The sequence below is a fragment of the Acomys minous genome (genome assembly GCF_964271855.1).
Source record: "Acomys minous genome assembly, chromosome: 16".
Classification (NCBI taxonomy): domain Eukaryota; kingdom Metazoa; phylum Chordata; class Mammalia; order Rodentia; family Muridae; genus Acomys; species Acomys minous.
The window spans coordinates 9,506,185-9,519,942 of NC_140498.1; the positions used below are offsets into that span (position 1 = coordinate 9,506,185).

The 13,758-nt window shown below is 38.2% G+C and overlaps 1 protein-coding gene across 27 annotated transcripts in view; it reads left to right on the plus strand.

Annotated features, from left to right (window-relative positions):
* NCOR1 (nuclear receptor corepressor 1) overlaps nt 1-13,758 on the plus strand; it is a gene marked incomplete at its 3' end in the record, with an annotated part of 137,217 nt that overhangs the window by 80,362 nt on the left and 43,097 nt on the right. For all 27 annotated transcript variants that reach the window (XM_084760849.1, XM_084760845.1, XM_084760848.1 and 24 more), the window contains 2 exons: nt 3,428-3,557; nt 7,417-7,612. In XM_084760849.1, the coding sequence (XP_084616975.1) occupies nt 3,428-3,557; nt 7,417-7,612 (326 nt within the window). The remainder of the gene's footprint in view (nt 1-3,427; nt 3,558-7,416; nt 7,613-13,758) is intronic.

The window sequence follows — 13,758 nt, forward strand, 5'->3', positions numbered from 1 at the left end:
GAGGTTTTTTGTTTTGTTTCTGTTTTCCTGTGTGTGTGTGTGTGTGTGTGTGTGTGTGTGTCTTGAGCGCACATTGCTGGGGATCATACCTAGGTCATTACACGTGCAGTGCTAGCACTCTCACTGAACTGTATCCAGCCCTGAAAATTCTGTAGATCATAACTCAGTGTGGTTTAAGTAGAAGGTATTTTGACTTTTTGATATTGGTTGTAATCTTAAGTTAGTCATGTTTATGATATAAAATATTAGATATAATGCGAGTTAATTATTTAGGTTGTATTTGTGAGGAGGGGAAGCATGTGTGCCACAGCCAGAAGACACTTACAGTAGTTGGCTTTCTCTTTTCACCATGTTGCTTCCAGGGATTGAACTCTGTTCATTGGCCTTATGTCAAGTGCCTTTATCTACTGACTCATCTCACCAGCCCACAAGTGAATTTATAACTATTTTTAGTCATTAAGGACAAATTAATAATAAAAATGCATAATAATTGTCAGGTCTTTTATAAAGACATTTTACAGAAATAGTAATTTAATAACCTTAATATCTGGGTGTTCCATTTTCTTCTAAAGAAATGTAATCGCCTATAATCAGAGATGTTTCATTGTTGCAGATTCCAAAAGTGAAGTAAGACTAAAACAGAGTTAGAAATTTGAGCACATGTATGCGTTCCACCCGCCACCACAAAGCTTTTTTACTTTTAATAAAGGTTAAGATGAATGACCTTCTCATTGGTGGGTTAAGTTTTAGTGCTCTTGATTTTCTTCAAAAAAGTCAGGTGCTAGAATTTTCGTCAGCGAGCATTTAAATAAGATAGGGATTTAAAAAATGATTTATTTATTATTTATTATTTATACAGTTTTCTGCCCTCATGTACACCTACATGCCACAAAAGAAGGTACAGGATCTCATTGTAGGTGGTTGTGAGCCACCATGTGGTTGCTGGGAATTGAACTCAGGACCTTTGGAAGAGCAGTCAGTGCTCTTAACCTCTGAGCCATCATTCCAGCCCCATTTGTTTTGTTTTTTTTTCTAGACAAGGTTTCTCTTAACCTAAGATAGGGATTTTATCTAACCATCCATTTACCAGGAAATACAGTCATCTAGTGCACCCTTTTCTTTTCATCTCATAATAGTCTACAATTTATTTTAATTGTCCCAGTTTATTGTTTTCGTTTTTCACGTGTGTGTGTCCCTTTGAAGGTGGGAACAGCTTGCAGGAAGGAGCTGGTTCTCGCCACTATATGGGCTCTAGGGATTGAGGTCAGGTTGTTTATTTGGCAATAAGCGTCTTTACCCTCTGAGTCATCTTGAGGCGTACCTCCAGTCTTTAACTAGAGTAATATACATGGAGTAAAGCAGTTTTGCCTTTAAAAGAATGTATTTATTTATTATTATGTATATAGTGCTCTGCCTACATGTACACCTACATGCCAGAAGAAGGCATCAGATCACATTATAGCTGGTTGTGAGCCACACGTGGTTGTTGGGGATTGAACTCAGGGCCTCTGGAAGAGCAGTTAGTACCCTTAACCTCTGAGCCATTTTTTTCAGCCCCAGTTTTGCCTTTTTAAAGTGCGTTTTTATCTAAAATTTATCTAAAAATAGGTAAAACAATTGTCTGTGTTAGGATGACAGTGGCCTAAGAAAGTGACCATGTCAAGACATGCTTTGAAAGTAGTCAGTCAGTATGGTCTGTGAGCTCTCTGTGATCCCCAACATGACCACCACCAAAAAATTAAAAACTCCTCCCTGAAAAGCAAATTATTGTAAAAACATGGTGAATTCTGAATGAAATCATAAAATCTATAAAACTTTTATATGTTAAAATATTTTCAGTTTTACACGTCTTTAATATTAGCTTTTCAAAATATAATTTGTAGAGCTGGGCATGGTGGTACACACTGGGAGGCAGAGGCAGGTGGATCTCTGTGAGTTCAAGGCCAGCCAGGGCTATCACGCAGGAAAACCCTGTCTTGAAAAAAATAATAAATAAATTATATATTTGTATGTTTGTGTTTAATTTGTACTTTATTTTTCTTTACACATTCTTTTTGTGTGTGTGTGTGTGTGTGTTTTCAAGACAGGGTTTCTCTGTGTAGCCTTGGCTGTCCTGGAATTCAAGCTGTAGACCAGGCTGGCCTCAAACTTAATGGAGACCTGCCTCCCACTGTGGGGATTAAAGTTAAGCATCACTACCACCCAATCCACACATTTAAAAATGTTTATCTTTACCCAGAGATCATTATAACATTGAGGAATATGACCAAGGATGTAAAATAAATACGACACCATTTTATTGGGTGTATATGTGAAAACATACCAGTTTCATATATTGGATAACCTAAACTCTTGTGTTCATATTGGAGACAAGTAAAGTAGGTGGTATGTGAAATGCCTGGGAGGGACTGTATGAACAGAGGAACACATGTCTGTATGAATCTGCTATGTGGGAACCTATGTTTTCACTTTATATTTTTCATAAGAAACAAGACATTTGGAATTTAAGATAAAATAATCAAATTTTAAATGGCAGTTGCTTTTACCCTGTTATCTCAGAAAAACATTCTATACTAGGGAACTAGTTTTGTTTGTTTGTTTTTTGAGACAGTTTGTCTCTGTGTAGCCTTGGCTGTCCTGGACTCGCTTTGTAGACCAGGCTGGCCTCAAACTCACAGTGATCCACCTGCCTCTGCCTCCCAAGTGTTGGAATTACAGGTGTGTGCCACTACACCCAGCTAGGAACTAGTTTTTTATTTTTAATTATTACAGGTACTTTGTGTGTGTGTACAGCAGTCATGCATAGCATAGTGCACATGTGTAGCCCAAAGCACAAACTTCTGAGAATTGGTTCTCTCCTTTTACCATGTATGTCCTAGAGATTATCAGACTTGGTGACAAGTGCTTTTACCCACTGAGCCATCTCATTGGTCTGAGGAACTAGTTTTTCACCTATACCTGTAAGTTAGTAAATTGAAACTAAACAAACATCTTATGAGTTTTGTTGGTACTGTTTTTGGCATTTAAATGTAGATAATTAAAATCAGATAAATGTAAACTTGTAAGTCAATATAAGATTTCTTTATCTGGAAAATTAGTGTTATTGGCCCCTCCCCCCCCCCTTTTTTTTTCTTACCGTTCAAACATTTGTTAGTTGTTGTAATAGGATTTGAACCTAAGGCCATGCTCATACTAGGCAAGTATTCTACTACTGAGCTCTATCCAGCCTTCCTCACATCTTATTAAAACTAATGTCAAACACACATGCTCACAGGTGCACATGCTCGCGCGCTCTCTCTCTCTCTCTCTCTCTCTCTCTCTCTCTCTCTCTCTCTCTCTCTCTCTCAAAATGAATTGTGGTGATTTTATATTTGAAGTCACAAATAAAAATGATGTATTTTTATCTTTTTGAAATTGTCAATTATAGAGTGTTTCCTATGGACGCAAAGCCTTCATTGTTAAATCCTACTGGATCTATACTAGTCTCATCCCCCATTAAACCGAATCCGTTGGATCTGCCACAGCTTCAGCATCGAGCTGCTGTTATCCCACCAATGGTAAGTGTCATTGTTAGGCAAATAAAAGTGAAATATAGAAACCTTCATGGTCATATTTATTCTCTCTTTTACTTGACTCTTAGATTTTTGTAAATTTTGTGTAAAAAGCAGGCAATGTGAAGTTAACTTTTTTGGTCAAATTTTTTCATTTTTGAGATTGTAATTTAATTACATTTTTCTTTGCCCTCTCTTTAAGCTCTCCCATATGTCCCTCCCTGCTTTCCTTAAAATTCGTAGCCTCTTTTTGATCATTTACTTATTTGTATATGCATATATGTTATATAAATGAATATGTGTATGTATATATATATATATATATATATATATATATATATATATATATATATATTCATTCATTCTTAACCCTAACCTGCAGAGCCTATATAATGTTACTTATATATGGTATCAGAGCTGAGTATTTGGCACAGGACAGCGAATTGGTGTGCTCTTCCCTGGGGAGGACCACCTTTTTTTTTTTTTTTTTTTTTTTACAATTTGTTATATGTACATAATAAATTTCAGTCATTGAACCCATCATTACCCTCTCTCATCCCAGTCCCTTTTCCACTGAAACCCTTCTTTCCATCAAGTCCCCTTCCTACTCTCTTAGGGTGTGTGTAAGTCTTATTAAGTCTAATTAGAATTGCTTGCATGACCATTGGTAGAGCCTTACTTATTGGAACATGGGTACCTTATAAGCGTCTGCCATTGAAAAAAGTTATACCTTCCTAGCCATCATTAACTGCCAGAAGTCTCTCAGGGAGACATGGCACCTCATGAATTCATACCTTTTCGGTAATGAAGTTACTTGTTTTTTACTTTTTTAAAAGATTTATTTATTATGTATAGAATATTCTGCCTGCATATAGGCCTGCACCAGAAGAGGGCTTCAGATCGCATTATAGATAGTTGTGAGCCATCATGTGATTGTTGGGAATTGAACTCATGGCCTTTGGAAGGGCAGAAGTGCTCTTAACCTCTGAGCCGTCTCTCCAGCCTGCTAATAAAATGTTGATAGGCCCACAAGTTTGTTCAGGTAGCCACAGCTGCAGTAAAATCATGAGTGAAACAGCCAAGTCATGTGCCCACAGCACATCATTTCACAGCACTGTACTCATCCTCTGCCTTGAGATTCCTTCCACTCCCTCACTGTTGTTCCTTGAGCCTTGGACAAAGTGCTGTATAAACTTCATTTAGGGCCAAGCTTTAAACAGTCACTTATTCTCAGAACTCATTTTAGCCAATTTCAAGTGTCTTATGCACTGTGTTGGGAAACACATTGCCAAAACTTTGTTATCATCCAAATCTGAAACCCTGTAGTAATAAACAACACTCCTTTCCCATGACAACTCAAATTATATAGCCACTGGTAACTAACCTATTTGTTTTTCTATGAATTGTCCTACATTAGATGGCAGTGGACATTTTTTTCTGTCGGGGTAGGGGGAAGCACAATCCTTGTACCACATGTGTGAAATTTTCTCCCACATCAGATCTGAGTCGTTGTCAGACACAGTTGCAAAGGCTTGTTTCTTTACTTCATATACCAGTCATGTAAGTATTGGGTTCCCAGGGTATTCACACTTGTGTTCAATTGAGGCTGCAAATCACAGATTCCATTCATTCTTCCTGTCTCAGAGAGCCTTAGAAAGTTCTTTCATCACTCTATTTTAAAGCGTACAACATAGAAACTCCCAAATTCAAAAGATGCATATGGCAAAGTGAATGGGAAAGCATGTAGAATTTCCTTCCCCTATGGGTCACACAACCCTTCCAGCACCTCCATGTATTCACCAACCTGTGTTCTCAGAACCCTGCCACTTAGGAGGCTGTTTGTTTGTTTGTTTGTTTGTTTGTTCGAGGTTTCATTGTTGTTTGAGGTAGGCATGGTTGATTACATCCTTGACCTTTAGTGATACGTCCCTTGAACCTCCACCTTCTCTTCTTCACCAAATGTTGTAGGTAGGCCTGGCTGGGCTGAGTACAGCTCAAAGTTCCAGCCCTCCTTTCATGCTTTTATCATCTGGGCAACCAGTAGTCATCCCACTGACATGTAAAATATTTTTTATAATTTTCAGTTTTTATTTTTCTTGTGATATATTCCAAACTAGCCTTGTGTTCAGTCTATAGCCAAGAGTATCCTTGAGCTTCTGTCCATTTGACTCTGCCTTCTGTATGCTGAGGATTATAGACACGCACCAGCATCCCTAGTTTATGCAGTGCTAGAGATTGAACCCAGGATTTTGTGCATGTAAGACAAGTATTTTAACAACTGAGTTATAATATCTCCAGCCCATAAACACATTCTTTATTTAAGAAAAAGTTTTCCTTTATAGTCTAGATTGTCCTGGAACTCACTGGGTAGCCTAAGCTAATTGAACTTTTTATTAACTGCCCTGCTTTAGTCTCCCAAATGGTTAGTTTGCAAGTGACATGCCACCTTAGGCTTAGAAGAGTCTTAATTCAGCACGGCCCAAGAATATTAGATATGAGTCAAGAACATGCAGACTTTATTATTGCCATTCTACCTTAAAGAAATGGAGTTAGCATAGTATTAGTCTGTATGTGACTGTGTTACCTTATTTATTGTATTATGTGTGTCTTATAGGAGCAGAAGTCTCTCTGATAGAAATGTTAGACTCCGTATAGGGGCTGGTGTTGCTGGGGCACACCTTTAATCCCAACACTTGGGAGGCAGAGACAGGTGGATCTATGTGAGTTTGAGGCCAGCCTGGACTACAGAGCAAGTTCTAGGACAGCCAAGGCTACAGAGAGAAACTCTGTTTGGGGTGGGGAGAATATATATATTCTGTTGGATCCAAACAGTTGGTTTGGTTTGGTTCTTTGGCACAAAGAAGAAAAGCTGTGTGCACATGTAAAGCAAAACATAGTTACAAATTCATTTATTTGGCTTACTTACGGTAGACAAATATGTACTACTATATAGTAGTAGAGCATAGATCATGCTAGATCATTGTGGGCTTCTATGGCTGCTTGTTGTTTATAAAGTATCTAATCATAAAAAATAAGAAAAACATAGTTGCAAGTCGTCCAAGTTGTGTATCCCTGTAATCCCAATGCTCAAGAAGTTGAGGCAGGAGAATTGCCATATGTTTAGCGACAGCCAGGGCCATATAGTGAGTGCTTAGCTAGCTAGGTCTACCTTGTCTCAAAACCAAGCCTAAACAAAATCTAATTACAAGATGAGGCAAATGCTGTGTACTATGAAAGAAATGACTGGGACTGAATGAAAAGCAAATCAGAGTTTTCCCCGTGTTACAGTCTGTCTGGATGAGTTTGTTTGGGGAAAGGAAGATCGGGGGAAATGGATCAGCCAAAGATGATGGCACATTTCTTGCTGCGGTCTTTTTCTAAAAGGGCGAGTGCTCAGAGAAGCAGTAGGTTGTGGAGTAGAAAGTTACATTGAGCTATTTGACTGGACTCAGAAGTAAGCAGTTTATTATGTAGAGTGTGGAACTTGTAGACAGTCTCTTGGAAATCCAGAGAAGTTTGAGTTCCTACCACATAGGATGTACAAATCTATGGAAGTGAATGTGACTGGTGAGAGAGAGAAACGTGGGATTAAACCAAAAGGCAGATTGATTGATCATAAGGACTTGGATTAGACAAATGATCTTTAGTTTGTGGGTTTGATTTCTTTCATCACAGTTAGGATTTCTGCTGTGACTTAACTTCTTCATAATTACGTAGCATTTGTTTTGAAGAGTGCTTTAATTAAAACATGGTCAAATCAGTTTAGCCCCTAGCATTTCAGGAATAAGTATTACTTTTAGCAATAGCTAATTACTGCTATAATGGTCATTGGCACATTTCAATTTGATTTTTTGATTCCCTGTAGGTTTCTTGCAACCCATGTAGTATGCCAATTGGATCACCTGTGAGCGGCTATGCTCTTTACCAGCGGCACATTAAGGCCATGCACGAATCAGCACTCCTGGAGGAACAGCGGCAGAGGCAAGAACAGATAGACTTGGAATGTAGAAGCTCCACAAGCCCATGTGGCACTTCTAAGAGTCCAAACAGGGAGTGGGAAGGTAGGTAGATGGAACCATCACTGAATGGAGTCAAGCTAAACCCCAGGATAGTTAGTGTCTGTCCTTTGTGCTCTGTATGTGATTTCAATCAGTTTATTATTACGTCTGTCCCAGACAGAAGAGTGTCCACACCTTCGCTGGTTATCCTATTCAATAATGGTGACTACCAAAGACAGAAGTAATATTGTTAATGGCATTCTACATAATGACTTTTCTGAATTCAGTCTTCTGAGAGTATAAAAAGCATGTTTTATCTTCCACTGCTCTGACTTTTCAGAGTAGAATCTGACGTTCCATTATTGAAGCAAATCACTCGTGGCTGTGTGATGTTGTAACTGCTGTGATGGAGGTACCTTTTTGTAGCAGATAGTTCTCACCCTGACGCAGTCTTCAGCTGGTTAGCTGTGTGGCCATGGACAAAGATATCTAGGCTTCTATCGCTTTAGTTTTCTTATCAACAACAACAACACCACATATGTATCTTGCTAGTGTTGTAAAGTTAAAGAATGAACAGTTTAATGTTGTTATATGATACATGGCTCAGTTTTATATACAGTGTAAACTGCTATAGAAGTACCAGTCGCTGCTGTGTCAAATGATGTGTTATGATTCTAAATTTCACAACATTCTATTGGTTCTAATGGTTAGAATTGAGACATGGAGCTAGTTGTAATGGTGCATGCCTTTAATCCTAGCACTTGGGAGGCAGAGACAAGTGGATCTCTTGTGAGTTCAAGGCCAGCCCGGTCTACAGAGTGAGTTTCAGGACAGCTAGGGCTATTATTAATACAAAAAACAAAACAAAACAAAAACTACAACAAAAAAACCTGTCTTGAATCCCCCTTCCCTCATCCCCACCCCACCCAAAAAAAAAAAAAAGATTTGGCATATGGTTGGTAGTATTTTCAGGTACGCTTAGAATGTATGAATACTAAAATTGTTTGCCATATTTGCATGTTGGAGTATTCTTAATGTAAAAGTGGGATTATAGAATACTTAGTCCTATTGACTCCTCACTCCATACCACACAAGTTATTAGCTACATAACATGCTGAACCTTATAGTAGGGTTATTACATGAGTTGGTTGTCTTAAGTAAGATTTGTTTTTTTAATTATTATGTATGTGCTAGTGGAATGTGCATTTGACAGTTGGAGTTTATTCTCTTCACAGTGGGATCTGGGGCTGAAGTGAGGTCACCAGGCTTACATGGCAAGGACTTCTACCTTCTGAGCCTTCTTAGCAGCCCTTAAACGTAAATCTCATGGTAGCAAAAGTGTGGACAGGTGAACCCAGTCCGCCATGGGCAAGTGTCCTCCTACTAACTCACACCCCTAGTTATAACTAAATTGTTTGTTTGTTTGTTTGTTTTCTCGAGACAGGGTTTCTCACTAGGTGTCCTAGAACTCTCTCCCCTTTTCTCTCTCCTCTTTCCTGCCATTCTTCCCCTAGTTTAGACTAGCCCTAACTTAAACGTACCCTGTCCCAGCTTCTCAAGTCCTGGGATTTTATGGTTTATGTCTTCAAATCTCTCCTAAGTGAATATTTCTCAAATGGAAGTAGGTAGAAATTTTTATTACTTTTAGGCTTTTACTAAATTGCATCCTGAGAATCTTAAATCCCTAGCTATAAAATCAGTCAATACAATGGCCACTAATATGTTATATACTGAAAGAATAGAGTTAACGACCCGCCTCTGACACGGCGAGGGTGACACATACCTTTAGCCCCCGAACTTCCAGGACAGCCAGGGTTACAGAGAGTCCCTGTTTCGAAGACATCCTACCCCCCCTCCCACCCCCACTACCCTTTCCCCCCAAAAAAGGTGATCATCCACCTCTCTCCCTCTTCTTTCTACTGGAGATTTAACTTAGACCAAATGCCTTAGCACTGCCGCATCTCAGCCTCAGAGCTGTTTATCTTTTAAATGTCACAATGATGACTAAATTTATTACTAAGGCCTCTTTGTTTATTCCTTATAGAATAGTTAAGACAGCTTTTTTGTTTGTTTTTGTTTTTCGGGACAGTAACAGCCCTGGCTGTTTTGTAACTCCCTTTGTAAACCAGGCTGGCTTTGAACTTACAGAAATCTGCCTGCTTATATCTCCCAAGTTCTGGGATTAAAGAAGTATGCCACCACCATTGCCTTGCTAGGATACCTTTTTTTAAAAAAGATATAATAAAACTTAGAAAAAACAACGTTCAGTTCAGTCATTTGTTGAGCTCCTGCCAAAGCCTTGCATTTTTCCCTTAGCAATGTGTAGGTGATTCTCACTGGATATCGTGTTTTAGAACCTCAACATCTTTACCCAGTCTGCTTTTGAACTGCATCGAGGAGCTAGAGTGACTGAACCAGGCCAGATTTCTTTGCAGTTAATAGCCTCTGTTCTGTGTGGCTTAGATTTCAGTGGTGCCTGAATTTTTAATTATAATGCAGTGATCTTAAAAAACAAACTTTCATGTTAAATTATTATGACATTAAAGGACCTTACAGTTTGGTTCAGGTTGACTTTACAAAGTGGAATTATTTTTTTATATTTTATCTAAAGGTTTTGCTTTGCTAATATATGTCTCCAATATTTTCTACAAGCTCCTTTGAGGTTTTCATAAATTTTTGTGTAGTTCAGTGTCTGAGATGCTCTTCCAGATAGCATTTAGATGTTTAAAATTTAGTTACATCTGTATGGAAAACATGACAAATGTTTTAAACACAACTGCACAGAACAGTTTATGATTAAAAATAGCTGGAGTGCCAGTTTAAACATAAATACTATCCTGAAAGCTCATGTTTGTAATTCCAGCACTTTGAAGGGTTAAGGAAGGAGGATTTTGCTTTTTTTAAAATAAGTTTGAGACCATTTTGAATTATTTTGAATTACTTGGTGAGTTCTAAGCCAGCCTGACCTACAGAATGGGACCCTTGTGCCTAATTAAATAAGCAAAACTAACATCACTACCACCCAAAAAGCAAAACAAAACCTCAAATAAGATAAATACTAATGAACTCTGCCTGGATCAGACTGTCTTTTACTTTTGCTGTTGGCCTTTCATTTGATTTGTTCTTTGATTTTTAAATGATTTTTAAATTGGTACTGCTTATTGAAGGCATGCTCCCTTTTAAGTACGCCTTTTTTAGAAAGATTTATTTATTTATTATTATATATACAGTGTTCTGTCTGCAGATGGTTGTGAACCACTGTGTAGTTGTTGGGAATTGAACTCAGGACCTTTGGAAGAGTAGGCGACACTCTTAACCAGTGAGCCATCTCTCTAGTCCCTTGTTTGTTCGTTCATATTCATTCTCTCTCCCCCCCCCCTCCTTTTCAAGATGGGATTTCTCTGTATAGCCCTGGCTGCACTCTCTTTGTAGAACAGATTGGCCTTAAACTCACAGATATCCTCCTGAGTGCTGGCACTAAAGGCGTGCGCCATCATGCCTGGCTTTAAGTTATGCTTTTGTCATCTGTAGTAATAGTTTTTAAAAGTACTTTAAAGAATTATTTTCACTTTCAACTGACATTTACCCAGATTGACCCCTGCTTTAATGATCGCTTCCAGTGAAGAAGCCTGAACATTCAAGTTACCACGTTCTAGTGCAAGTTTAACAAATTCTGATCAATCAAAATAGGTTTCTGCTTCTGTGCAACTAAAACGATTTTGTTTTGTTTTCCTACTTCTTTATACACACCAACTGAAACTGTAATTGGAATCACCTACATTTCTACCATTTTTTAATGGATTTTTTTTCTACAGTTGTAATTATTTGAATTGGTAAACCAACCAGACTTAGATTTTTTTTTAAAAATAAAATATGTTAAATCCTCTAGGAAAGAAAAAAGTTATATGCTGTTCTACACTGGCCAATCTTTTTGCCTCAGCTTGCTAAATATTGGGATTTTTGGTATGCAATGCCATGCCCTGTGTGAGTGTCATTATTTAGACGGGTATCCCACAGTCTTCAGAAGTTCAATACCCATCTAATTCAAAGTTCCTCATAGCATGCTTTGCTTGAGCATTTAAGTGTGATTCTTGTTTGAAAATTTCCTCTAATCTTTTTAGATGTAAGAGCTAAGTGAGACAGCATTATAGTATTATATTGTGCTTTCCCAGTGAGAAATCTAGGTACTAGAGACTCATGCACAGAAGGGAGCTGGCCCTGAGCAGAATCCCCTCCGCTCACAGAGGCCCAGGCCCCAAGCTACATGAGCTGTTACACACTGTTCTACAAAGACAGGAATTCTAAGCTTTGGTTGTTTGGACAAGCGGCGAGATTTACAGTGTAAAACATCGTCATTGGGGCTGGAGAGATGGCTCAGCGGTTAAGAGCACTGACTGCTCTTCCAGAGGACCCAGGTTCAATTCTCAGCACCCACATGGCAGCTTACAACTGTCTTAGAGCTACAGCTCTGAGCACTGCCACTCTCACACAGACAAATATGCAGGCGAAACACCAATGCACATACAATAAAAATAAATAAATAAATAAATAAATAAATAAATAAATAAATAAATTTTTTTTTTTTTTTAAATCGTCATTTTCCCCCGAGACAGAGCAGGGCTGCTTTTCCCAGGTAGCTGTAACTGAAGTCATCCCGCAGGCAGATCTCTGCTCTTCCTGATAAGAGGCATGGATTAGCACTGGCAGCCAGGGTTGTCCTCTGAACTGCCTGGCAGAGGCAGTGCTCCATTAGTTAAAATGTACTTTTGTGTAACTTAATGCTTTCTGAGAAAGCTTAGTGATACATCTTTTAAAAGTTTGTTATTTCCATTTCTTCCTTGAAATTTATGGAAAGCATGGTGGCTAACACATGAATATTATTGATATACAATCTGTTTCTGATCTCTAAAACTACTACACTGTGTAAAAGAACTGTTTGTGCCTGTGATGATAATTATTTGAAACCAATTGTGAACCTTGAAACTTGAGTGGGAACTGCAAGATCCCACTCTTAGGATAGGAATGAAAATACACATTTAGGTATTTAAAGGAAAAAGACAAATTACTAATTTGCATGGTAATATTCTGTAGAAAAATGTAAAAGAGACTTGGGAGATGGTCCAGGGGTGCCTCCTTTCCAAGCTGGACAGCGAATCTCATGACTTTAGTTTGAATCCCAGGACCTGTAGCACTCCTATAAGAGGTAAAGATGGGACTCTTGTGGAAGCCTGAAGACTAGCTCATCTCTAGAGTAGGCCTCATGGCAGAACAAGAGAGGTCTTGCCTCAATAAGATGGAAGGCAAGGACGCCTGCAAGTTCTCTTCTGACCTCTACTTGCATTCTGTAACACGTGCAAACATTCACATGCATATCACAAGCACAAACACATGCGCAATTATAGTAAATACGTTTTAAACAATAATCATAAAAAGTTAACTGAAAATTGCAGGGCAGTGGTAGCACATGCCTTTAATCCCAGCTCCCAGAAGACAGAGGCAGGTGAGGATAGGACCAGCACGTTCTAAGGAGTTCTAGGACAATAGAGCCACACAGACAAACCCTGTATAGAACAAAAAAAGCTAACAACAACAACAAAAACCCCAAAACCAAAGTTAACTGAAAATTATTTGAGCTAAAAGGAAAGTTTTCCTTGAAAAAGCTATTTTATAGAAAACCTCTATCTTTTTTATGTCTGAAGTATTCAGTTACATATATACATCCATATATGTGAAAGAGATGATCTTCCCAGTAAGAAAACATATAAGACGTAGGAATAGTTTTAACAGATTTTGCGTAGGAAGTGCTCAAAATGACAGATCTATAATTTCAGGAGACTATAGCAGAAAAATATTGAGTCTGAGGCCACTCAGGCCTATATATCAAAAACTTATTTTAAACAAAACGGTCCAAACAAAAAACCTGAAAGGATCAATGAATAAGATTAGGAACCTAAAAGAATAATGATATAAGAAAGCATTTGCTCTGTCAGACATTGAAACGTTATTCGTGTAATTGGTTACAGTCACATTAATGCTTTTCTGGATTTCAAAGGCTATCAGAGAATATCAGTTTCAGTTTAATAAAGGAAAGATTTAGATGGCATGATGCTGCATACCCATATGTTTATTCAGGAGATAAAGGAGAATCTCTACACACCCTCTCCCCACCAAAAGAAAATTTATATCTGTATATTTATTATTTAAAAATC